The 25,495-nt window shown below is 55.2% G+C and overlaps 6 protein-coding genes across 6 annotated transcripts; all 6 read left to right on the forward strand.

The window, feature by feature from the left end:
* Positions 1–4,873: 4,873 nt before the first annotated feature.
* Positions 4,874–6,739, forward strand: JKF63_01040 (uncharacterized protein; the record flags this gene model as incomplete). Its single annotated transcript, XM_067897089.1, has 1 exon — positions 4,874–6,739. The coding sequence occupies one exon, from the start codon at positions 4,874–4,876 to the stop codon at positions 6,737–6,739; it is 1,866 nt and encodes a 621-aa protein (XP_067753246.1).
* Positions 6,740–10,154: 3,415 nt separating this feature from the next.
* Positions 10,155–11,108, forward strand: JKF63_01041 (uncharacterized protein; the record flags this gene model as incomplete). Its single annotated transcript, XM_067897090.1, has 1 exon — positions 10,155–11,108. The coding sequence occupies one exon, from the start codon at positions 10,155–10,157 to the stop codon at positions 11,106–11,108; it is 954 nt and encodes a 317-aa protein (XP_067753247.1).
* A 5,300-nt stretch (positions 11,109–16,408) lies between these two features.
* Positions 16,409–18,025, forward strand: JKF63_01042 (uncharacterized protein; the record flags this gene model as incomplete). The annotated part of the gene is made up of 1 exon (XM_067897091.1): positions 16,409–18,025. The coding sequence occupies one exon, from the start codon at positions 16,409–16,411 to the stop codon at positions 18,023–18,025; it is 1,617 nt and encodes a 538-aa protein (XP_067753248.1).
* A 1,043-nt stretch (positions 18,026–19,068) lies between these two features.
* Positions 19,069–19,863, forward strand: JKF63_01043 (uncharacterized protein; the record flags this gene model as incomplete). The annotated part of the gene is made up of 1 exon (XM_067897092.1): positions 19,069–19,863. The coding sequence occupies one exon, from the start codon at positions 19,069–19,071 to the stop codon at positions 19,861–19,863; it is 795 nt and encodes a 264-aa protein (XP_067753249.1).
* Positions 19,864–21,015: 1,152 nt separating this feature from the next.
* On the forward strand, positions 21,016–21,810 carry JKF63_01044 (uncharacterized protein; the record flags this gene model as incomplete). The annotated part of the gene is made up of 1 exon (XM_067897093.1): positions 21,016–21,810. One exon carries the CDS (start codon positions 21,016–21,018, stop codon positions 21,808–21,810), a length of 795 nt encoding a protein of 264 aa, XP_067753250.1.
* A 919-nt stretch (positions 21,811–22,729) lies between these two features.
* On the forward strand, positions 22,730–24,430 carry JKF63_01045 (uncharacterized protein; the record flags this gene model as incomplete). The annotated part of the gene is made up of 1 exon (XM_067897094.1): positions 22,730–24,430. One exon carries the CDS (start codon positions 22,730–22,732, stop codon positions 24,428–24,430), a length of 1,701 nt encoding a protein of 566 aa, XP_067753251.1.
* Positions 24,431–25,495: the final 1,065 nt, after the last annotated feature.

Genomic DNA, 25,495 nt, shown 5'->3' on the forward strand with positions numbered 1-25,495 from the left:
CGTTTTTTTTTGCCTTTCCTCCTCCATTTTCCACGCCCACGCAGACACCCGCCCTTTCTCCTACCCCTCTGTTTTTTTTTGTGTTTTATTTAAGCCCTCTTCCCCCCCTGCCGTCTTTTTACCTTTTCGTGTGTCTCAGTTTCCCTCTCCTCCCCTGCCTGACTTTCGACCTTCGATCTCCTCCCACCCCACCCCACCCCACCCTACCCCACCCCCTTTACGCACTCAGGCGCGGCATCCACCTCCACTCACCCCCCGTCCCTCGTCTTCCTCACGTTCGCCACAGGCCCAGCTTCTTCTTTCTGCCCCCTCTCTATTCCTTCTTGTGGCCTCCTTCGGTGTTCGGCGTTTCGTTATCTTCGGTCTCCCACGTTCTCTCTCGCTTACACTTTCCATTTTGTGGTTTGGCGCTGCGGTCTCCGTCTTGGGTGTGTGCGGCACGTGTGTCTACAGGGGTCTGCGCATGAGAGCTGCTTGAGACGTGCTGATGTGCGTTTCCCCTTTTCTTTGATTTCCCTTTCTTTTTCTCGTCCCACCACACTTCCTCTGTTGTTGCACTGTTCTGCCTATCCCTTTCACTCTTTCGCCATCATCGTCGTGACGCAGCTCGTGGGACGTATATAGAAGTTTTGCATCTGTGCAGCAGCGCATGCGAGGCCGAGGCACAAGCCATTTCAAATTTGCGTTGAACCGGGGTTACGCTGTGTCGAAGCGCGTGCGAGAAAAAGCGAGTGCCCCCCAAATGAAATACGCGTGTACACTTTTGGGCATGCTGACTTCTGGACGTATCTCCAGCTAGCTGGACGAAGGGGTAACAGCACAGTCTGAGATCGGCGGAGAAGCACACGTACACACAGGAGCACGTGTGATCCTCGCAAAGAAACAGAAAGAAGCGGTGCGCATATGTCAGGCAGAGGGGGGATGAGGAAGACGTAAATAAAAAAAGGGTGGTTGTTGCGCAAGAGTGACGCGAAAAATGCAGAACAAAATGCACTAAACGACATGCAAACACGGATCCACGCACTGAGGGAAGTCGACACGTTTTGGTTTTCTCTCTTGTTCCCCGCCCCCTCCCCCCCATTGTCTTGAGAGGCCACGAAAAGCTGATTGCACCGCTGGTGAAGTGTCACCCGAAGATGTTGCCGTCAACGTGTGTCTGTCGCTTTTCAGATTTTTTTGTTCCCTGCCTGCGTACGATTTGCCCAGCGCCCCTTTTCGTTGCTCTCTTTCTCTTTCCTTCCCGTATACGTTTGTATGTATGTGTATGTGTTCACGTGTTGTTTCCTCCCTCTTTCACCTTCTGCCATCACTGTGTCTCACACGTACGTGTCTGTTGATGCATGCGACTGCAGAGTTTTTTTTCTCTGCACCCGCTGCCTTCTCTCTACCTCCCCTGCAGCCTGTTTCGCTCGCTCTCCCTCTTCCTGTCTCTGTGTTAGTGGATCTCCTCTTGTGTCTGTGCATTGTCTGCCTGTGTGGACTCTATGGAAAAGCGTGGTGTTCTGTGAATCTTCGCTCCCCTATTTCGCTGCTCTTGTTTCCTCTGCCTCCTGGCGTCTACACGCGTCTGTGAGAGTCAGTCAGTGCATGCGAATGGTTTTCTCCCCCCTCGGCTACGAGTGTGCGTATATGTGTGTGTGTGTTCACCCCCGTGTAAGCTTTACTGCTCTGCTCTCGGCGCACCCCCTCCTGTGCACGCAAGGATGGTAGTTCGTGCTCTTCCTCGCGGCAACACAAAGGCCACAGAAAAATGCGGAGGGGGTTCGGGAAGCGAGGATGACGAGATTAGAGGAAGGGGGGATGAGGAGAGGGGCAAAGATGTGCCAAGAACGCTTGTCTGTGGGCATCTTGGCTGAAGCATTTTCTGGAAAATGGGATGTCAAGTTTTAGCCCGGGGGCGCGCCAGAGAGGGAACATTCGGCCGCTCGCCATATCCCTTTTCCCTCACCAGATGCACGCGCGTATGCCGTCTCCAAAGCGCCCACAGCAGCAGCAGCGGCAACGACAAGAGGGGCCGCTTCAGCTTTATTCGCCATCGCATGCACACATGACCTTTTATTTTGATTCCAACACGCACAGACCACCAAAGGAAAGGTCGAGGAGGAAACAACAGAGCAAAAACGCGGACGAACAGCAAGCGAAGAAAAACACATCTGGTTAGGAGAGGAAAGGAGGGGGGAAGAGGGAGGGAAGAGGGGGGAGGAGGTCCCACACTACAGCGACAGTCTATATTACTACATCAGCAGTGCTGGAGCACAACAAACAAAGAACTTGACACGTTTCTTCGTTACTCTTTTTTTTCATCACTTTTTGTTTAGTTCTTTATCTGTAAAGCACACACCCGAGTCAAATCAAAGGAGAAGCGAACAACACACACACACACACACACACGCACGTCTCTCCTCCTCCTCCCCTCCCCCCCCTCTCACCCGCGATGGAATAGTGACTGCAGAAATACACACCCACACCCACACCCTCACAGAGAGGAGATGGCCGCACACACACACGCACTTCAGCATCACGATCTTCTTCAAACTGCTGCTGCAGCACCACCGCCGACAAAGTTTGAGGAACACACCAATGGGTGTGAGCTCTTTTTTTCTGTAGGTTTAGCGTCCTAGGGAGAGGGACAACTTTATGAGGGGGGGTGATGCAAAGATGTGTTTTGTGTGTGTCTGCGTATAGTCGTTAAAGTACAAAAGAAAAAAAACAAAACAGGAGAGGTGACAGAAAAGAGAATAAAAACATTTTCTAGAGCCCCTCTGGTGGGGGGGGGAAGGGGAGGGGAGGAGAGGGTAAACTTCACTTCACACCCTGTTGTTTGTTCAGGGTAAAGACTTGGGGAGTCGCATCATCGCACATGAGTGCGAAGACAGCGACGTTAACCAAAGCGCCAAGCGCTCTGTAGCGCTTTCCACCACGTTGCGAGCCAACGGGGTTGCTTGGCCAGAGAGATGTCTAGTGCGTGTACCCGTTGATGCTGTGTATACGGGGTCACTGCGTATTTTCTCTGCCACGCGAGAGACTCGTCTTTTTCTCCTTCCACACGCGACATGGCTGTGCGGTGTCGTGTGTGTGCGTCCGTGCGAGCTGATGTGTTTCGAAGAGGGGCCGAGGGTGAGTGGAGGGAGGGTTCTGCGCATCGTGTGCCAAGAAGAGGAGGACCGGGTAAAAGTAGGGGTAGGGGTGCGTCATGTCGTCCGGCTCACTGTTTCCCTCCCTTTTTTGATATATATATATATATATATATGTACACATGCGAAGATGCTCTGCTGTGTCTCTGTTTCATCCCTTTTGTTCTCCTCTATCTTTTGGGTCTTCTCTTTCCTCTTTCCCCCTTTTTTTTGTGCTTCCATCCCGACCTACCCGCCGTTTTTGGTTGTTCGTGTGCGCTGACATACATACACAATTCGCGTTCATGGTTCTACTCTGCTCAGCCCACCTCTTTTTCACACGCGGACACACACACACACACACACACACTCAGTACGCCCGCGCTAGCACATCACACATCCCCCTTTATTGGGCTTTACAAGGAAGAGATATTGGAGGGCAACAGTCGCGACGAAGGCGGAAAAAACGGAAAATAAAGTCGTATCAAACTTTGCTCTGTCTCCATTTCTTTCCTGCCTCAAACGCTCCACCGGAATATTTCTCTTGTCTCTGTGGCTGTTGTATCGTGGTGCTATTCATCTGCACGGGCTGTCCTTGTTCCCGGCTCTCCTCCCCCCCTCCCCCTCCCCCTTCTCCCTTTCTTTTTTATCTTTCTGTTTTTTTTTCAAACCCCAATTTTGAGGAGTTGGAAAGCATCACGTCAGAGAGGAGATCAGTACAAGAGAATCCGCATATCTGCATCCGTCTTTTCACCTGCCCCCCTCTCTCTATATATATACACACTGGCTCCCTGGCTGCACTGACACGCTGTTTGGGCTCTTGAGCTCTTCTCCATTCAGTGATCACTGCGCCGTTCTCCTTTCACATGTGAGGTCTCTCGTTTTTATTTTGGGTTACTCTCGTACCTCCCAATCTGTTATAGAAGGCTGAAACGCAGAGAAGATATTTTGGCACCGCTGCGCTAATTTTCTCTCCTTACACCCGCGTACTCACAGTCCTGGTCCCATAGATAGCACGCCGCACACACACACACACACACACACACACACTCATAGATACAGACGCCAACCAACGCTCTAGTTTTTCCCTTTTCTCTAGTTGTCTACCCCCATACATTTACTTCACTAAAGGCCTACGAATACCGACCCGTGTCACTCGTTCTCGTTGCCTTCACCCTCTCCGTAGACGTGTCAAGCTGATTCCTGACTACCTTCACTACATCTTCAGCAGTCTACACGAACAGCGTCGCACTTGCTGTTATCCCTCAGCGCCAACACTCTTGTTGACACACGCACACACACACACACACACACACACACACACGCACACCTCTCGTTGTATTTTACCTCTTTCCACTCTAACCCACCCCCTTTTCGTGCACCACTGCTTTTCGTCTTGCTTCGTTTTTATCCTCCTTGGCTGTGTGTTCGAGGGCATTTTGGTTGAAGTGCTGGTGCTGCTTGTGCACCCTAGTCGACTTTTTGATGCATAGATACATATAGGGTATTACATTTCACAAACCTGAAGCAGCGGGTGGGGGCACCAAGGAAGAGAGGAGAGGGGAGGGGAGTGCGCAGGGCCACGGCGGCAATACGCTCACCATATCGTCTGGGCGGGCTTGCTTTTACTTTTATTTATTTGTTCATTTTCGACGTCTTTCTTGTTCACTATAGCGTCTCGCGGCGCACTACGATAACTCAAGTGTGAGGTGGTACTGCATTTGCTGGTGTTCACATTTGTTTCTCTGTGAAGTCAGACCATGCTGGCTTCCATGATTGTTTCGACCGAGCAGGAGCGGGCAGTGAAGCGGCTGAAGGTGGACAGCCCTTCGGTGTCTCTGGAGTGCGAGGACGACAGTGACAGAGACTCCAGTGGCGTGCCGCGCATCGAAACGGTCAATCCTTCCTCAGAAGACGCGGTCCGTATTCTATCCCCTCCTAAACACGCTGACGCCTCTACAACGGAGGCAGTGGACGGTGTGTCTCCTGAGCAGGCTTCTCTAGAAAATTCAAATGGGAGCTGCCCTGACAACGATGTCGATGGCGACGGCGCGAGTGAAAAACATCCAGAAGGCGAACTTTTTTCCCCCCCAGTTGCGTGGCAGTGCACTGGCGACACGTGGAGGGTGACGCGCACCTCGATAGGGTCTTCTGTGAAGGCTACCTCTTCCGTCATGGGCGGTACAGCTCCTCTGGTGCCTCCCCCCACGACAAGCGGTTCCATCACCACTCTGCGGAGTCTTGGCCAGCTCCAGACGCTAGTGAGCAGCACAAGCGTAGTGGCGGCAAAAGATAAGGGGCATCCTAGCTGGCGGCTCAAGCCAGGTGAGACGGTGATGTTTTTGCTGCACTTTGACGACGCGTCCCTGCGCTCGCTCATAAACGGCACGACCATGGAACTCTCGCTAATGCGCATCTTCACTCTCAACCTGGCGAAGCTCCCCCCGCCGGACTATGAGACGAGCCCAGGAAAACGCCTGAGCGCTGGTGGCTGTACCAGCATCCACGACGCAAGCGATTGCGTGCGGTCTGGGGGCAAATCCCGGATGCCGGACGCTACCGCCACTGAACTTACGGCCCGCAAAGGCGAGGAGGGGGATGAGGAGGACGAGGAGGACGAGGAGGACGAGGAGGAGCTTGTGCCGTCAGTGCACCAGATGGCGGTGTCGACAACGGCAGTTGCAGATTTCAACACCCTTTCGGGGAAGGAGGGGCCCCCTCGCCCGCCAGCCTCGGCCGGTGGCGCGCTCGCCCTCGAGGACACCGCCAGTGTCTCTTCCCTCTCTGACACACTCCACCACGCTAGCGACGTCATCAGCGATAGGTTACATCAGATGCTGGCGTTAGATACCATACTGAACCCCCATGCGTCTCAGCAGCAGCGTGGCCACGGGAACAGCGACGGGGGCTCTGTCAGCATTGGGAAGAAGGAGCCACTGATATTCCCCGCAATGATTGTCTGGCGCGCTGCCGGCGCTCCGCGGGAGGAGTACCCACCGAACCCGCCGCAGACCTATTCCACCCAGCCGTCGTCCACCCCCGCTGAGCTCTTTAGTGACCGTCTTTCTGCACGCGGCGGGCCACTGGTGGTGAAGGAGGCGACGGGGGTGGACCAGGTGCACTCATTGACGCTGTTCCGCCCCGTCTTCACGATGGAGCACCTTTTTCGCACCCTTGTCCGCACTGTCGCGCCATCGTTTGCTGCAGGAGGCAAGTCTCGCACATTGCTATATCTCGGTGCATCTTGGTGCCCGCCTTGCATGCGCTTCGTACACGAGATGCCGCAGTTTATGCGCGAGGATCTTCCACCAAATGTCGTGTGTACCCTAAAGGCGGACATGGACTTGGCAAAGCCCATCTACGATTACTTAAAGGTAGAGATTATTCCCACCTTTGTGATCCTGGACAACGACGTGCTCATGAAGTGCTATGAGAAAATGGAGCACCAGCAAAGCAGCACCGCCGCATCCAGCAGCGTCGGCGCCTCACCGTCTGATTACTCTTGTGCAATCCAGGATGCTTTCACCGAGGCAGAGTTGGGCCGCCTGCAGAATTCTAACAGACGCCTCGTTAGCGCTTTCATCTTCAAACACAGCCAGTCGCTGACCTTTGATGAGGACTTTTGAAGGATGGGCATCCGTAACAGGCAACAGTGCTGCTGCCGGTGCTGGGCTTGTAGCCATTACAGCGGTTGACTCCCTCCCCTCTTTTACGGATGTCTTCCTCCCATGTATATTTTTAATTGCTTGCGGATGATCCCCGAGCCCACCCCAACGCATCCAGATCTTTTTTTAAATGAGTCTCTCTCAATTGCATCTGGGAACGTGCAGTCACGCGGGACGCTTCTGTAAACGCTAAGGCGCTCTCCATACCGCGCGCACATCGTCATTACACCATTTTATTCAGTGATGGGGGGGCTATCACACGCACACAGCAGCACGCATTTGTGTCACGCTGTATCGATGGATCTGTGCGCAGGTGTAGACTGTTCCCTCCCCCCCCCTCCCTCCCTCGATCACTGCGTCGATTACGGCAACATCGCGGGCGCCTGTTTGTGCTCTGTGATGAATCAACAGTCTCCGGATCGTTTGTCCTTCTCACGATGGCCCCAGCCGTTATGAGATGCGCACTCTAAGCAGCAACCGCAAAAAAAAGGCCCCCCTTTTTCGTTTCACTTCAAACGATAAGATTCCAGGCTTTCCGTGAGAAGACTGGGGCCTGCGCACACACACACACACACACATACATACACACGTATACATATACATATGTGTGTGCATTTGTATATCTCTATAGAGAGAGAGCGAGAGAGCGTAGAGGGGCTCTTCTGCTCGTTTTGTTATTTTTTTGTGAGTAAAATTATTTTGTTCCCCGCCTCCTCTCGTTTTCCTCCCGTTTTTTCTCTCTCTCCAGATTTGGTGTCCGTATTTTCTGTTCGTGTTGTGTTCGCTGTCGTTTCGTATGCGGATAGCACTGTTGCCTTTCTCTTTCCCCTCGTGTTACCTCTGCCCTCCTATTGCGCCGTGGATGGGGGTCTGCGGGCCACCGTAGTCTCTTTCTGCACGCGACTTTGTGTGTGTGTGTGTCTAGTTTGATTACCTCGTTGCTTTATAGGTTTCTTCTGCTGCGTTTGAGAGGCTGAGGTGACCGAGAGAAGAGAGCACCGAGGGACATGATGCTGGCAAGGGTGCGGAGGAGCGGTGTTTGTGTGTGTGTGTGGGGAGTGAGGGAAGGGGAGGGAGCGTAAGCGTGTGCTGGTGAACCCATGTGCCGATGCACCGTTGACACCACTCGCGTTGTACACTGCGAGAGAAGAAAACCACCGGCTCCGCGTCTTTCTCTCTCTCTGCTGTTCCTCTTCGACATGTCACACACACACACACACACACACTGGTCAGGATGTGCGTGGATGTCCTTTGTGTGTGTGTGTGTGTGTGTGGTAACTCAGCTGGGGCGCAGCTGCCGCAGCGGTATAAACAGAGGAACAATTGGACGGCACATGAGGGTGTATAAGTAGAGAGCCAATGCACACACGCGCAGGAAAAACGGTAGGGGGAATGGGTTGGTTGTGTGGTGGTGGTGGTGGAGGGGGTTGGTGTGCCTTGGAATTCTCGAAAAGGAAAAAAAGAAAAATAAAAAGGGTTTGTGTGTTTTTGTTGAGTGAGGGAAAGGTGTGTGTGCTTCGACTGCACACGTGTGTACTGTTAGAGGAAAATCTGCTCACGCGTCGTTTTTCTTTATTACTGTTGTTCAGTTTCACTTCAATCCTACGTTTACGCACATATCCGTTGTTACTCGTTTGTGTGCGTACCCGCGGCAGATGGTGTGCTCTCCCCTCCGTTATGCCTCACTTTGTCTTTGCTCTCTTTTTTTTTGTCGTCTGTTTCTTTATTTCCAATTTGCCAACAGTGGCCAGTAGGTGGCACGGGCATGAGCCATGGTGTGGACGCAACAGTCTTGCAGTGTATGTCCGAGTCCGAGCTCGAGCTGAAACAGTGGAAGCGATGGTGTGCACTGTGGGGCATGATGGTGTGTGTTGGGGTGAGGGACCCCATTCTCCCGTTCACCGTTGGCAAAGCTGTCTGCTAGTTTTCATGGTACCCGCGTAGTGAACTCTGCTCACAATCAATTTGTGCATCACGCGAATCAAAGAAATGTCTGTTTGTATCTCCTCTCTCAAGCTGCCCCATTTTTCATCCTCTGGTCTCTCTCCCGGTCCCTATACCCCACACTGACTTCTCTGTGTCCACCTCTCTCTACCGGCCTCCCTTTCCTCAACGCGGCTGGTTTCCCATACATGAAGGTGTTCTTTGCCCTCTCTCGCCCCGCCCCGCCCCCCTCCCCCCCCCCTCCACACACACACACACACGCCCGTGTTCACCGCCTTACCCACCAACACGCGAAACTCTACACCAACAGCAACACTGCGACGTACACTTCAACGCTCTGTCTGTGCTCCCTTCCCCCCCTCCCCCCTCTTCCACCACCACCACCACAAAAAAAAAGAAAACGGTCTCGCTACAAACAACCCCCTTCGAGGAAGAGGACAGACAGCCAATCAAACCACTTTTCCCGCTTTTTGCCTGTGTCACCCTCTACTTTTCTGTGTCACCCACACGTTCGCAGCTCTTCTCAAATCAAGGTACATACATCCCACTTCATATCTCCACACAAAAGACATCAGAGTGTGATAGGGAGTGCGACGGTAGCGCCAGGATAAACTCAAATCGCGCGTACACAGTAGGCGATAGCCTACTCCTCTAAATACCCCCTCCCTCCCCCTCCCTCCTCCTCCCCCTTCTCCCCCTCCCCATTTCCTTGCTTCGGCTTGGAGTGATTTAAAGTGCTAGGTATTCATAGTGTACCTCGGTATACACTGCTGCATCACGTCCCTTCACCCCCCCTCCCCTCCCTTCCCGGTGAGCTCTGGTTTCGACTTGGCGTGGTGAATGCATTAAAAGTTTGCTTTTTTCCCTGCCAAACATCGCCGTGTACTCATTCGCACATCCAAGCGACCACCAAAGCAAAAAGAAAAGCGTGAATAACGGCTTTGTTGCCTCTGTTGGTTTTCTTCCTCGGGTTTCTTCAGCAGCGGTCTCTCCTTTTTTTTTACATAACTGCCGTGCTAAACGTCTGTTTTTTCTGCGTTTTTTTTTCAAGGGTCCTGAGCTGTCGTTGGTTTGCTTCGATCTGCTCTACGCCCTCGCCAGGGTGCGTGTGGCGCGCACGTGTGTGCGCGGCGTGCCGATTTGTTTGTTACCCCTGTTTTCGCCTGACGTGTTGAGGCGATTGCGTGTGAAGGTGCATGGGTGAGCGCGTTTTCACTTGAATTTGTTACACTTTTTCCTTTAGCCTCTTCGCCACTGCGCCCTCCCCTTACAGCAGTCGTTGTGGACGGCCTCCTCCTACGTTATTTGTCCACTTTTGTTTTTCGTGTTCTCCGTCTACGCCTTGTCTCCATCTCGTCACAGCTCTGTTTTTTTTTTTTGTGCAGCGTTCTGTTTTCGCCCGTGTTTCCGTGTTTATTGCTGATTCATCACGATGCCGTTCGGCCCGACCCTGCGCAGAGACTTGGAGTGCACAGCGGCTTCGGTTGCCACTGAAGTCGTGAGCGGTGTCGGGGTTGTTGGCGGCGTCTCGGCAGCGGCTGTTTCATCACAGTCGACAGGACCGACTGGTATTGCCGGTCGGTCGTGCGGTTCTTCGCAGCACCCGTCGCACACGACTGTGCAGCGAATGAGCGACAATGGGGGTAGCCGTGAGGGGGCAGCTGCCGCACCGCGTGGGCACAAAGGCAGCGCCTCAACAACGACGACTGTAGCTAACGCACCAGGTGGTGTATTTAAGGACGCTCCACGTGAATCGCCGCCGCCGCCGCCACCGGCAAATCGTTCTCCCTGCGTTCATGCACCGTTCTCACGCCGAGCATCTGAGGAAAAGGCCTCCGCCGTGAAGTTCCCAACCCTCACTCGCGCTATTCCAGCATCCGCTTCTTCGCTCTTACACGGCATCGGCGCCTCAGCCATCGCAGGCGCATCGTCTCCCGGCAGTTCCGTGATGTTGCCGCCAGTGCAGCCACCCCGATCAAGCAACACCGTCTCAGAGTTCACCAGTACTGGGGGGAGACCTGCCAATAGGCCGGGTGGCAAATGGGCAAACCCGGGTAGGCCAAGCGGCACATCGTCATCGCCCCTGAGTACACGCGCCACACTCGCACCACTCCTTTCGCCCTCTACTACCGCCTTCGATCAGCACCCGACTAGTAGTGCTGACGTGGTCAAGGTTTCTGTTACTTCTGGTTCGCCCCAGGAGGACACATCGAGTGTGGATAGTGGTTCGTCTTCTCATGTGCAGCGTCAGCTGTACTTTCGTGAGAACAATATTCCTTCTCTCTTCAACGAGTTGAGCGAGGCTCTACTCGAAGCCCAGCCGGCGGACCCAGTGTCGTTCATAAAAGAGTGGCTTCAGAAGCGTAGGGAGGCCATTGCGTCATAGAACACAGCCAATTGGTCCAGGAAGTGAACAAGATGCAGACCACTGTGGCGGTGTATCTGTCAAGCTCTAGGGTCTTCTGTGTGTTGTGAGCCGTAACCATGAAACACCGCTCCAACTCAAGAGACCTCCCCCCCCCCCCCCACGCACACACACACACACACACACACACCTCACGTCCCCATCTGCCCCGGGTAATACCGCCTTTGTGTTCCCCGCTTTCCGTGCCGCTTCTCAAGTGCGATCTGCGCTAATGCTCACCGAACACCCCATTCTCTCACGACCGCTTATAGCCTGCTTCGACCTGTTTCTTGCTCTTTTTTTTGTGCGCAAACGTGTGTGTGTGTGTGTGTGTATGCACCTCTTGGATCCTACAGCTGCCTGCTCTTTGCGCACACTCGGTGTGCCCCACTCTTGATATTTAGGTGTTTTTCCTCTCCCCTCAATGTTCTTTTTGTTTGCTTCTGTATCACCCTTCGAGTCCATGCCTCCCCCTTCTCCTTTCCCTTTCTCGTGTTCAAAGCTGCTCGTGGCCGCTGAAGTGGAGGGTGCTGACGGTTGTGTACGCGGCGGTTGTGCTGAACGCAGGCAATGCCGATAGCACACACACACACACACACACACACAGACGTCATTGAGCAACCCGCACACAGAGACAGGCACATGAACACAGGGGGTCGTGATAGCAGAAACGACATCGCTCTCTCTCCCCCACACACAGACAGGCGGGGGGGGGTGACCCTGTGCAGCTTGAGGTCAGGGGAGGCAGGGAGGGAAGGGGGGGGGTGGGTGAGTGGGTGGGTCCCGACCTGGGCGACATTGATTCCCGCTCTTTCCTCTTTCTCGCTTTCTCTTTGATGTCTCTGGTACTTGTCTTGCCTTCGCTCCGTTTTTTTCTGCTAGCCCATTCCCCCTTTTCTTTGTTTTGCGAGCTGTTGTTGTGGGTTTCGTCTGATGGCGTCCTACGCAGCCTCCCCCCTCCCCCACTTCCCCTACCTCCCCTCCCTCTTTCCCATCCCTCCATCCCTCCACACATGCGCGCCGATACTTTGAACTGCAGTTCCAGCGAGGTTGGATTCAAGGCCTTTCCTCCGTGTTGTTTGTGCGTGTACTTATGTTTGTCTCCGCATCTGCGTCTGTCTTTCTCTCCGTGCATCTCCACAAATCTCGATGTGCTCTCCAGTTTTGATTTACTCAAGTATAGTCTACCCTCCACCTCCACCTCCACCTCCCCCCTCCCCATCGTCTTCCAATTTTCTCTTGTTTGCGTGCGTGTATGCTAGTGGTTTATTTTCCCCAGACTGCTCTCTCTCTCTGTTTTCACCTATGCGTTGAAGGAGAAGGGAGGGAGGGGGGCAGGAGGTAGGAGGAGGGAGGAAGGGATTCGAGCCCCTCTCTGCCCTACAACTTCCCGTTTTCATAACTTTTTTTTTCTCGGGGGGGGAGGGGAGGAGGTAGGGGTATTCATGAGGAAAACTGCATTTCGCAAACAAGGCGACAGGGTGGGGGCATGCAGCATGTACAGATGATGTTCATAAAGTATTCCCCCACTTTCTGGTTTATTTGTTTCAATGTGTGCTCTGTTCCCTTTTCTGAGACGTGCACGCACGCTAGTGGTTATTGTTTTTTTTTTTTTGGGGGGGGGGGTACCATCTTCAAGCGCTGTCAAGGAACTGCATGAATGTCGGGGTGGGAAAGGTGTATGACCGACAGTACACTAATGCGCCACCAAGTCACCCCGCTTCCATTTACTGCCCAGTGCATTTGACACGCATGCACCAGGGGACGTGCGTTGTGTGGAATCGAAAATGTGGCGAAGGGCACACTTGGCGTCCAGTTAATCTTTTCTGGGGGTGGGGTGGCTGTGGTGGCGATGAATAAGGAGGAGGAGGAACACCGGAGGGAGGCACAAGAAAGAAGGGGGCTGATGGTCAAAACGCTTCCCCTCCCCCTCCCCCTCCCCCGCGCCCCGCGCCCCGTCGCCGCCGCCGTTTCAAATTTTTTCCCCCTCTCTCGTCATGCAGGATTCGTATATAGATTTTTGTTTGTTGCATTAGTTCAACGTTGTGTTTGGAACGCCTTTCGGTGGTGTGCGATGTCGTGCCTCTTCCCCGTCTTTTCCGCTTTTTTTGTGGAAGTGTGTGTGTGTGTGTCAGCGTCTGACACGGGTGCACTTCTAATCCAAGAACACCCAAAAGGCAAGAATAAAGTCAAGGAACGGACATAAGAGGGGGTGGTGGGGGTGGTACTCAGAGCGACTCACTTTCGATTTTCTTTCAAAATGTGTTTCAGGCTCTGTGTTTCATGTAGCTCTCGTGTGTGCACCACTGTTTCTCCGTCTTGATGCCGGTCTCCCCCCCGCAGGTCATAAGGGTTTGGCAATTACTCAGTGGCGGAGGCCCACGAGCCTCCAGCCCACCTTTTGGTCTGGGGATAGGGCACTGGAAGAAGAGCAGGTCTGGGTCCGCTCTGTGCCAAAGGGACATGCAGCCCTAAACACGTGTGTAGAAGCTCACTCCGAGAGAGACGTGTTGGTGGAAGGGAGGGAGGGAGGGAGGGAGATATATGACTCATGCCGCCCTGGGTCGCTTGGCTGTACTTATTCCACAAAACCCGCAAAACTGAACCCGTACACCCACAGCCAAATCGATCCGGGAATACGGCGCTAACAGCTGCGGCGAGGAAGCCAAGACGCGCGAGACTCCGAATGCCGTGTTGACCTTCACCACGTGGACAACCTCACAAGTGAACAGGGGAAGGGCGTGGGGGAGAGAACAGGGACGCGTGTATGCGGTCGCATCAACCACAGCGCCATAAAAACAGCCATAAAGTATCACTCAAGAATAGTGCGGGGCTCCTGACGTATTCTCATAGTTTGGGCAACCAGGAAAGTTATTCCACCCTTTGGGGAGGGAGGGGCAACCGCTTGTAGAGGTCCTTCTGGAGATCGGAGGTGGCGCACCTGGAATCAGGACCTGAGAGAGGTGTCCTGCGAGCTTCCCGAACACCGCATTAGCTGATGCCGCCTAGTACCCCATTTCCAAGTTGGGTGTGAAGTCTCACGGCGGCTCTGCGACCCTCTGGAAGACAGCTCCCAGCCACAGCAGTCTGGCCTCCGTTCTCATTCCTCCCTAATCAGTACTTCTCGTGGAGTTGCTTCATCCCGTCGCAACTCAGCACCAGCAGCATTGTCACGCCACTCTTCACGTGCTTGTGGGCTAGAATTCGCCATGGATTCGGTCGATTTACACTCACATCATCCATAGCACCCGGGGAAGGGGGCAGGGGCCAATGCAGACCTGTGCCTTGATCGCTGCATCATGTATTTCTGGCACTCTCCACATCTTGGCCCGCTTCCAAAAGGAAATCAATTGTGCGGGGATTCTGATGGCGGAGTCCCACAAGGGTGGGGGTCGCAGGCTTTCATTTTTTCACCGTCGCAGGTGGACTCACCGAGTCTTTGTTGTTGGAGGCACTAAAAAAGTATCGGACTTGCATCCCACGTTTCCAGGCGATGTTCACACTCCTCAGACGACGAGACGGTTCAAGCCGTACTCCGAATTGCGACCCCAAGGTAAGACCCCCTCCCCCCTGGCCAATTGAGCAGTTCGTGGGGATTTGGAGCTTCCAAACGAAGTACAATCTCTTCACCAGGTTTCTGCTGTAATCAGCGGGAAGATCTCTGCTACGCGCACGTACTTGAAACGAGGTTGCACCCCTTCGCCTTGTTGGCGCGGTTGGCCAGACAATGCTGGGCAGTGACTGCCACGTCGCTAATGCTACCAGCATAGCCGCTGCTCGGCACGCTAGGCTGAGGGCCGGTCTACTCACACAAGCAGTGCCGGGGGGGGGGGGGAGACCACCACCGATGTTTTGGGGAGGCCCGGGTAGGCTGAGTATTTGCCTTACGACGCCATTGTGTGTAGTACGACAGTGCTGGCGAATGACGTAGAAACACACTTGGCTTGTACGCCAACGCCGTCACAGCGGGCAATTCTACAGTATAAAGACCCAAAGGACTCACTCGAAGAGGCGGATCTGTTCCCCCCCCCCTCTCTCTCCCAGCGGCGTGCTCTCCTCCTACAACCACCGTGCCGCCTCTCTCATTTGCCTTGTTGACCCCCCCCGCTCTCTCTTGTCTGCCTGAAAAAAACACTATTGTGGATGTTCGTTGTTGTTTTCGTACTGCCCGCTCTTGTTCTTTTTGTTGCGTGTGTCTGCACACACACGTACACACACACACACACACACACACACAATCGTTCCTTGAGTGGTCGTTTGCATTGACGTACAGTCTGTCGGCGCTAGTCTCGTTGTGTTCTGCATGTGTGTGTTTTCCTCTTGTTCCTCCGCACTTGCTCTATTTGTGTTCCTCACGTTGTGATTGCTTTTTTTCCCCTTCGTATTTTATATTATGTTTCTTGCCTATGTGTGTATGGACGATTGGTGGTATCTTTGTGTGTGTGTGTGTGTGTGTGGCATGTGTTTGAGCCGCTTTTCCGGCGACCCTATTCGATTCTTCTATGTGGTTTCTACCTTCATCTCCGTCTTTTCGACTCTATTCTTCGCGCTTCCTCTGCTGTACGCGTGCCACCAATTTTAGTGTAATTATGGGTGCGCGTGTGTTGGTGTATCCGAATCTAAAGGAGTACACTCATCGTGATACTCAAAGCTTCTTCTTGACCTAAGCCATCTCCCCCGCTTGCTAGGCTCCCCCGCATCGCATTCTCCTCTTTCCTGTCGTTTGCTGTCCTGCTCTCCACTTGAAGTTGCATTTTATTCGGTTGCACCTCAATGTCTCTGCTCGAGAGAACAGTGAAGCGCAACCACGGACCCACGCACATGCACACGCACAGGTACACACTCTTACAGAATACAGGGCTCTGAGGATATGTGGAGGGGACGCGCTCAGGCACGCGTGTGCCGCGCGTCTTTTCGCTGGCGCTTGCAATAGTTCACCTCCCTCTTATGGCAGAATGGAGGAGACATACATTCGTGTCATTGCCTCAGCCAGCCTTGTCGGTGTATCTTCATCCACCTCTCCCGCCTTCTAGGAGCAGGTGTGTCCTGACGCACGCACGGCATAAACACGGTGCTCTTCTCGGAGTCGTTCCCAGTACCTTTTCACGGCGCCTCTCCATCGGTCTCGCTTTTGCCTCCCCGCAACTCTCTCACGCTTCTCTCACCAACAAAAAATACACACACGCGCACACATACGCTTTCCTTCAAAAAAAAGCCGAACGACGATAGTTCACTTGAGGGCGCTTGCATCCGTGTTTGCGTTATTCGGCCACGTGACCGCAATGTCCTATAGTTTTTCTACCGTTAATGGCGTTCTGCCTCTTGGCGCCAAGCGCGCATACGTTCCACGTGCTGCGCGACCACATCTCGCCTGGTCTGCAGAGCAGCCGTCTCGAATGTTAGGCAGTCAATGCCGATTAAAGGGGGACGGAACCGCAGCGCGCGAGAGGACCTGCGATACGGAGTGCGCAGAGGCAGAGGAGGGCGAGGGCGCCATCCCGTTATCGTCCCATTCAGCGCTTGGCTTGGCAGGGCTTCTCACGACCGACGCGGCCTCAGGCACGCATCTATCTTTCTACTCCGATTCCGCGGCGCCTCAGACGCCACTGTACAGCACGGCTATTCCGACGCAGCGGCGGGTGGTGGCAATGTGGACTCCACCGACATGTACGAGCGCCGACATCGCTGGTGGCGTAGAGGCGTGTGCGATCGCTCCGCTTTTCGTCAGTGACGACACGGGGTGTGTCTATGCTTACCACTGGGGCAACTCAGACCTCTCCAATGCGCCCGCTGAGAAACGCCGCCGCACCGACGCGAAGGCGGAGTGTCTGCTCAGAGAGGACGAGGACGGTGTGTGGACGCCAATGGCGCCGGCGCACTCCCCGTTGTTCTCGGAGGTAGCAGGAGTGCAACTTTGTACGTCAGTGAAGTCGAACCTTTTCGCTGTTACGCGCGGCACGCCGGGCTGGGCCGGTCTAACAGCACTTAACACCTCACTGCCGTGCCCTGCGACATCGCAGCTCATTTCTGTACGCGAGTTTTACCATGACGTGCGCCTCATCGACCCCACCCGACAGACTGTGCTGCGTACGTACAGCACTACTCACGCTCCCACCGGCGTGCTTAGCCCCTCTGTGCAAGTCGCTCCACACTGCACCCTTATCGCCGAGGGTTGCCTGGTAACTCTGTACGATACGCGATGCCCAAGTGCTGTGGTGTCTCTCGGCGACGTGTATGAGGCCCAGGCAGAGTTGCGGGCTGCCAAGGATGTTGCAACACTGGGGTCTGACCATCAGGATTGTGGCGGCGACCGGGGTGGTGGGCAGACGAACGGCAAGGGATCCTCAGGCGCCAGTGCACTTACCGCGTCGGCGCCTACCCCACCTCTTGTTCCTGGCCGCCTTACTAGCACTGTTGGGCAGGTCCGTGACATCTGCGGCACCGTAAACCCATTTGAGGTGGCGTGCGCGGTGGATCGTGCACTCTGTGTCTATGACCTGCGCAAGTTCAACCGCCTTTTCACCTCCTCGAGCGTTCTGAAGTACGTGATCGGGAGTGTGACGTCCGTTGCGGGCGGCCGCGCCGTGGTGTGCGCGGGCATCGACGCCGAGGTGCGACTTATCCCACTCCACGACAAGACCGAGGCAGCCGCCCCAGATATGCTGCCACTGGCTGCGCGTGTCGACACGCAGGCTCAAGAAAAAAAAAGGCAGCACGGCAAAAACGCTGGAAAGGCGGACACGGACGCTGCCGGCCCAGGCGGAACTTTTCGTACGCGACTCAGTACTTCTGTGAGCTGTACGTCTGTCTGGCAAGGCGGGTGGGTGTCCTCGTGCAACGCAGGTGGTGCGGTTGCAGTGGGTGTATCAATGGATGGTGAGGTGTTCTTGGCTCAGTGACGCATGCCGAGAGGTTATGTGGGTTGGGAGAGATGGTTTCACCCGTTTCTCAAGTTCGAGTACATTTGGTGGATCGCATCAGCGACCGCGGTGGTCGATTGTACCACCTGCTTCCCACCGCCACTACGGAACAAGGCAGTCACTGTCGTGCCATCCCTTCTCTCTCTCTTACACATTCATTCGCTTTTCATCGTCACGAGTGTCTGGTGCTGTGAGCAAAAGAAGGGCCTCTACACACAACCCCCCCCCCCTCCCCCCCCCCCCCCCTACACACACACACACACACACACACACACAGGCCACCCTATCAGGCCTACGTGAAGGCATTGTTAAATTCGCTTCTTCACACCACGAAGGAAAACGCATACGCAAAAAAAAAGAACACACACACACACACACAAAGGGGGATTCAGAGGATCCCCTTAGGGTGACAGACACAGCGACGATACCGCACACATACGCGCGCCCGTGCGTGTGTCTCATTGTAGTCTGTAGGCATCTCCCCCCTTTTCTCAGTCCCGCTGAGTCCCATCCGCCCCCTCACGATTGACCTCTGGGGAAGAAGTGAAGAGCACGACCGGCGTTGTTTTCCACTACTTTCGCAGGGAGAGGGATGCGGCGCACCACACATCGCTGCAGCGCAACACTTTTTGTTCTGCAGGGGTTCTTTTAGCTTTGTGTCGACTCTTGTTTGTGTGTGTGTACTGGGAGGAGGAGGAGGAGGAGGGCGGAAGGGGGGGGATGGAGGCCCAGAAAACGGTGCGGAGAGAGAGCGCGCCCCCTCCATTCGCGCGTACCGACCCATGTGCCGTCTTAGCTGCGGCGAGCTCACTGCCCTCGCGATGTGTCGATTGCTCACACATGTGTTATTTGCGTGCGTGTGTGCTTGCTGCTCGACTCAGTCTCCCGTCCCCCCCCCTCACTGCTTCTCGCTTTTAACCCCCGTACCCCCCTCTTCTCCCCCCCGCTTTGATTCTCTCCCCTTTTTAATATACAACTTTACAATTCACACGGCTTAGGTCGGTTCCGTTTGAGCACAGTAAATGGCTTTGGGCAAGAACAAGCGCATCAGCAAGGGTGGCAAGCGCGGTAAGCGCGGGAAGGCGCAGGAGACGATGGCGCGCAAGGAGTGGTACGACGTCGTGGCGCCGGCGAACTTCGATCAGCGCCAGTTCGCCAAGACGATCTGCAACAAGACGCAGGGTACCCGCATTGCTGCCGACGTGCTGCGTGGCCGCGTGTTCGAGGCCAACCTCGCCGACCTGAACCGCTCCGCTGGTGAAGAGGAGGCGTACCGCAAGGTGCGCTTTACGGTGCAGGAGGTGCAGGGCCGCAATCTGCTGACGCAGTTCCACTCGATGGAGGTGACGACGGACAAGATGGCGAGCCTTCTGCGCAAATGGTGCACAACAATGGAGACGACCGTGGAGGTGAAGACCGATGATGGTTACACGATGCGCCTCTTCGTTGTTGCCTTCACGAAGCCGCAGGCGAACCAGCAGTCGCGTAACTGCTACGCGAAGCAGCGCCTGGTGAAGTGGCTGCGCATGCGCATCACGAAGATGATCAAGCGCCGCTTGTCGAAGGTGCAGATCCGTGAGGCCGTGTCCATAATCACGCGCAACGTGCTCAGCGATGCGCTGGTGCGCCGCTGCAACCCGATCGTGCCGCTGCGCGAGCTGCGCATCCGCAAGGTGCGCGTGGTGCGCTCCCCGAAGTTCGACGCGCAGGCGCTGCTGAACGCCCATGGCACCATCCCGACGTCCGTGGAGGCTGACTCGCGTGAGGTGGAGGAGGCCGTCGAGGCTGTACCGGCGGCGGCGAAGGCTGCCGAGTAAGTCTGCGACACCCAAGCCCATCTTCAGTCTTGGCACCTTGTCAGCATGGCTGGCCCTTCGTCGTGTGGGTCGGCTAGAACTCAATTTGCGTCACTACTTCCACGCAACGCTGAGCTTCGGTGGCCGGCGTTGTTTTGGCCCCCCCCCCTCCCTTCTCTTTCTCGCCACCACCACCACCGCCCCGTCCCACCACCACCGATCAGTCGTGTCGTTTTTTCATCTTTTTCGTTTTCCTACACTTTTCGTGGGTTTTTCTTTTCTCCTGCTGTTTTGCATCGTCTGCGACGGCGCCACATCGTGACGCGAGATGATGGTGAGACTTGTAAGGAGTTGGCTGGTGTCCATGTGTGTTAGTGTTGGCGAAAGTGTGCGCTTAGAGGGGCTGGGGGGGGGTAGAGTGGGCTTATCGGCCGAGCTGCAGCTCTTTACCTGCAACCGCACACGCGTGATTCCCCGATGCCGCTTCTGCATCTTCTGTGATGTCCCCACCCCCCTGCACTCCCAGCTTCTCTCCCATCGTCCTCTTTCCCTCAGCGATACCGCCGATGTCAGTCGTTGTGTCAAGTTGACAGCAGTGAAAGACAAGAGTCCTCAGAAAAGAAGGCACCCCCTCCTACTTATACGTGTTTACACACATCGTGCGGTGTGTTCTCGTAGAGGCAGCGTGCCGCTCCTTCTGCCCGACGCAGTATGGTGGGTCGCGTGTGGGCGGCGGGCACTAGATTACGTAGACATAGCCTTGTAGGCCGTTGTCTATGGTGTTTGTTCTGCATCACTGCGTAATCACAGACCGCGTGCGCATGAGCACGTGCTTGCTGCTGGACACCCCTCGCATTTCTTTGCATACATTGTACGTTTTGTCTTATTGACTGTAGATTGCGTCCTCACTGTCAGCGCTTCTACGTTTCTTTTTTCCTGGCCATGAACCCTTCCCTCTGCCTTTTCACTCTGTCGCCTCTCTGTCACTTTTTTTTTCCTCTCTCAACGCCGCATCTCACCGTCGCTCCACACACTGCCAACGTTCGCTTGACGACTTTTTGTCTATATGCGCTCACACACATTCGCACGCATCTCGTCTCACACACACACACACACACACACACTACGTTGTCATGACGTTCTTTTCAAACACGCAGAAATCAAATTTGAGCCATGGCTTTGGGCAAGAACAAGCGCATCAGCAAGGGTGGCAAGCGCGGTAAGCGCGGGAAGGCGCAGGAGACGATGGCGCGCAAGGAGTGGTACGACGTCGTGGCGCCGGCGAACTTCGATCAGCGCCAGTTCGCCAAGACGATCTGCAACAAGACGCAGGGTACCCGCATTGCTGCCGACGTGCTGCGTGGCCGCGTGTTCGAGGCCAACCTCGCCGACCTGAACCGCTCCGCTGGTGAAGAGGAGGCGTACCGCAAGGTGCGCTTTACGGTGCAGGAGGTGCAGGGCCGCAATCTGCTGACGCAGTTCCACTCGATGGAGGTGACGACGGACAAGATGGCGAGCCTTCTGCGCAAATGGTGCACAACAATGGAGACGACCGTGGAGGTGAAGACCGATGATGGTTACACGATGCGCCTCTTCGTTGTTGCCTTCACGAAGCCGCAGGCGAACCAGCAGTCGCGTAACTGCTACGCGAAGCAGCGCCTGGTGAAGTGGCTGCGCATGCGCATCACGAAGATGATCAAGCGCCGCTTGTCGAAGGTGCAGATCCGTGAGGCCGTGTCCATAATCACGCGCAACGTGCTCAGCGATGCGCTGGTGCGCCGCTGCAACCCGATCGTGCCGCTGCGCGAGCTGCGCATCCGCAAGGTGCGCGTGGTGCGCTCCCCGAAGTTCGACGCGCAGGCGCTGCTGAACGCCCATGGCACCATCCCGACGTCCGTGGAGGCTGACTCGCGTGAGGTGGAGGAGGCCGTCGAGGCTGTACCGGCGGCGGCGAAGGCTGCCGAGTAAGTCTGCGACACCCAAGCTCCTCGCAGCCTGAGTTCCTCTTCCCTCTCCGCGTATGAGCGATCGTGATGTGCACAGCGTCTCGTGCGGGTGGCTGCGTTGACGGGACGCATAGGCGGCAATGTAGTGCAGGTTGCTCCGACGCTTCTCATGTTTCCGTCGTGTTCTTTCTGGCTCTGTTTTTTTCTCCTGTTTTTTTTTTTCTTGAAAAGACTCATTTCGACGTGTTTTCTCTGTCATTCTCCTCAATTTACACAAAAACAAACGTGCGCTCCTCTTGACACGTAGTTGGTGGAGCGCGTCCCGGATTTTCAAGCGGCGGCTGCCAGGGCTGATACTAGTTAGCGTGACGCTTTCAAGTGGGACCGCTGGGCGGGGTCAGTAAGCGTGTAGGGATGAAGCTCGGTCTATGAGCCGTGCCGTCGCTTCGCATCAACTCCCCTTTTCACTCTCAGCTGCCTCTCCACGTGCATCCGCTATACGCCTTGACAGCGCTCGTTGCTGTATGGAGTGCATGTGGGTTTGTGTTTGGCTCTAGGTACTCATGTTTTATGTGCATCTTTGGGGCCAATCATGGGCGTGTAGGAGTCAGAGGGAAGCGGATAGGAGGCGGCTGGCCGCTTTCGCAGCAGTCAGCGCAGTCCCTCTGCCCCTCTGCCCTCCTCTCTCTTTCTTGCACGCAGTCGTCTCCTCACCATTGTGACCCCTTCTCTCTCCAACTTCTTTTCCACATTGTGTACCCGTGGGCATACTTGCGTGGCACTCTCGTAGCCCTCCCCCCCCCTCCCTTCATACTTTATTTTCCTCCCAAGCAGGAGAACAAGTACACGTACATACGTACGTACACGTTGGCTGGTGTGTGTTGCTTCGCTTCCATGTTTATGTTATAGTTGTTCTCTCCTGACATTCGCAGTCTTGCAAGATGCTTGGAGGCTTCGACAACTACGCTCACCTCCGGCAACGGGATCATCGGCCCTCTCTCGGCCGCTATGAGCTCACACCGGGATTTGGCCCCAAATCCAGCTCTTCAAAGCGATCTATTTTCTCCCGTCATTACCCGCCGATTGACGGTGAGTCATGTAGCGTCGGACCTGGTGCGTATGTGATTCCCACAACCATCGGCACAGGCCGCTCAACACGCTTTGTCCCACACTCCAGTGATCTGAGCGGACCTGCGGCCAAGGCAGCTGTTGGCCAGAGCTCCAGCGAGCGTACTCTCCCCAGCATCATAAATCCGAAGCAGTACAGCATGGCTCTCTACCCCGACACGCCCGCCTATAGTATTAGCACTCGCCTGAAATCTGAGTGGGAGCAGAAAAGTGCTCATGCTTCTCCGGGTCCTGCGGCCTACGATGTCCCTGGGTACTTCGACATGCTGGACCCCAAGCAGCAACAGTTGCACCAGTCTTCGGGTCCCGCACCCGGTGTCCACTTCGGTATTCGCACAGTCTTGCCTGAAGCGCGCGAGAAGGAGGGCGTCCCAGGCCCTGGTACATACCAGCTTGAGCGGTTTGGTGACAATGTTCCCTGCTCCCGCGTGCCCCTTGCCACTCGAAGCAGTCGCCGCGGCTGTGATGCTAACACTCCTGGTCCTGGTGCGTACGACGACCCAACTTCCATCGCTTACTGCGCTGACAGAGTGCGAATGAGGCGCCGCTTCACCAAAAGCACCACATTCGGTAGTCGCTGGCCTGGGCGAGAGTATCACACGGTCGGGCCTGGCCCCGCTGCCTACAGCATTCTCACCGCAACAAAATTGATAGAGAGGAACAAGAGGCATGCCCCCAAGTTCTTGAAGAGCAAGCCAAAGCTCGATCATCAGTCTGTTGAGGAGGCGTCGGCGGCGCGCACGAAGCGGCGACTCGTGAGGGAAGGCGTTCCGCAGATCTTTCCTACGCTGCCGTCCGAATTCGACTTCGATTTCAGAAAGGGCAAGACGTTCGGCGCCCGGCTTCACGAGTCGTCGGTGCAGCCGGTGCCTCTCTCGATGGCGCAGACACTGGACACCAAGCCAAGTGGCAGCCGCCCCTTCTGGGAGTCCCCGCCGCCGCCAGGTGGACGTTTCGCACCGACGTCACTCGACTCAAACGCACGGGCTGCCGCCGAGAAGGCAAAGTCTGGTGCAGGGCACCCCTCAGTGGTGGTGAACTCCGCACCCGGCCCGGGAGCGTACAATGTGGAGATGGGTCTGACAGTCCGCCGCGCACCTGCCTCGCTGTTTGGACGAATGCTGAGTGCCAAGTCTGTTTCTGCCGAAAACGGAGTCCCAGGCCCGGGCCATTACCGCATGGTGGACGACGCGGACACTCGAAACACCATCTTCTACAAGGGCGATTTCCACCCACGGGGCGCGCTCGGCCAGGGAGGGTCTGCTGCAGAGGACCTCGGCATCGGCCCAGGCGAGCACTATAATGACGACACTATGTATAGTAGAAGCATCAACGGTGACCGCATCGCTAACAAGGGTTACACGATGGGTATCCGCTACCCAGCTAGGGCTGTTTATCAGCACTGCCGCCCGTACGATGAAACGACGAACATCAACTGCGTCTACGACCACGAGCTCACATGGGAGGTGCATCCCAGGCAGAAGCTGTCACCAGTTCAGAGCAGAAAACAGTAACAAGGAACAGATGCCGGTACCGCCACGGTTGTGCGTGTGCATGAGCACTGGAGTGATGTGTACGCGGACTTTTAACATGTATCATTACCGCCATGAGCGCGATCCTCAATGTGGGTCTACTGGCCAGCAGGGGGCCGCCCGCATGGTGCTGTCCTCGTGCGTTGATCTCTCGTTTTGTATTATACGCTTGAGAGAATTCTCATCTCACCAGCCAGTCAAACCACCGACAAATTGAGGTTATGCGTTATAGCGGGGCTGTGAGGAGGTGAGGAGGCGATGCTATGGTTGACCTTTTCCCGCCTCTTCTGTCTACGAGACAAGCCCGTGTCTCCGAAACAGAAAACCGACCCCGCCCTCAATTTACACCACTCTCTTCTCACATGTGTATCGCCACGTTTCTGTGAGATAGTGTGGGTGTGCCTCACAAAGAGGGGTTCGGAGGGTTGGGGGGGGGCGCAGTGCTGTGGATGTGCAGATGCATAAATCTCTCTCTGTCCCTTTTCCGTGAGCCCCATCTCGACGTTGAAATTCTCTTCATCTGCCTTCTTTTACCCCTTTACTCTCAATCCTTCTCCCCACAGATAGGCGCCGCTCATTATCGTTGCTTACCGCAGGGGGTTGTTCCACCTCTGGCACCCCTTCTCTTCACCTTATCCACACGCTCAGTAAAACCCCCACCGAAAGGTAGTGGGGGGGGCGGCGGCAGCTGAGAAACGAGGCGGAGGAACGGACTCAGCTGAAGGGATCGTAGACGCACTCCAACAGCGCACCAAAGAAATACAGTGGGGGTGTTCGTCGCTTCCCTAAATCAACAAGGGGGTGACGACAGCAACTGAACACTCGCATATACAATTCACTCTAAGTGTTGGTCTCCTGCACACGAGACTGGAGAGTAATCTTTTTTTTTGTGTTGATCCGGCAGAGAAGCTTCGTGGTAGGGGAGCTTGGTGAGCCAGGTACTTCTCACACCCACCGCCACTTGCCCCATTTTTCTTTCAAGTCTTGTAATTTCAATTCTTGTAGAGACGCATTGTTTTTGTGGCATTTTTTTCGCTTGTGTTTTGT

This window comes from Porcisia hertigi, chromosome 35, assembly GCF_017918235.1.
Source record: "Porcisia hertigi strain C119 chromosome 35, whole genome shotgun sequence".
Lineage (NCBI taxonomy): Eukaryota > Euglenozoa > Kinetoplastea > Trypanosomatida > Trypanosomatidae > Porcisia > Porcisia hertigi.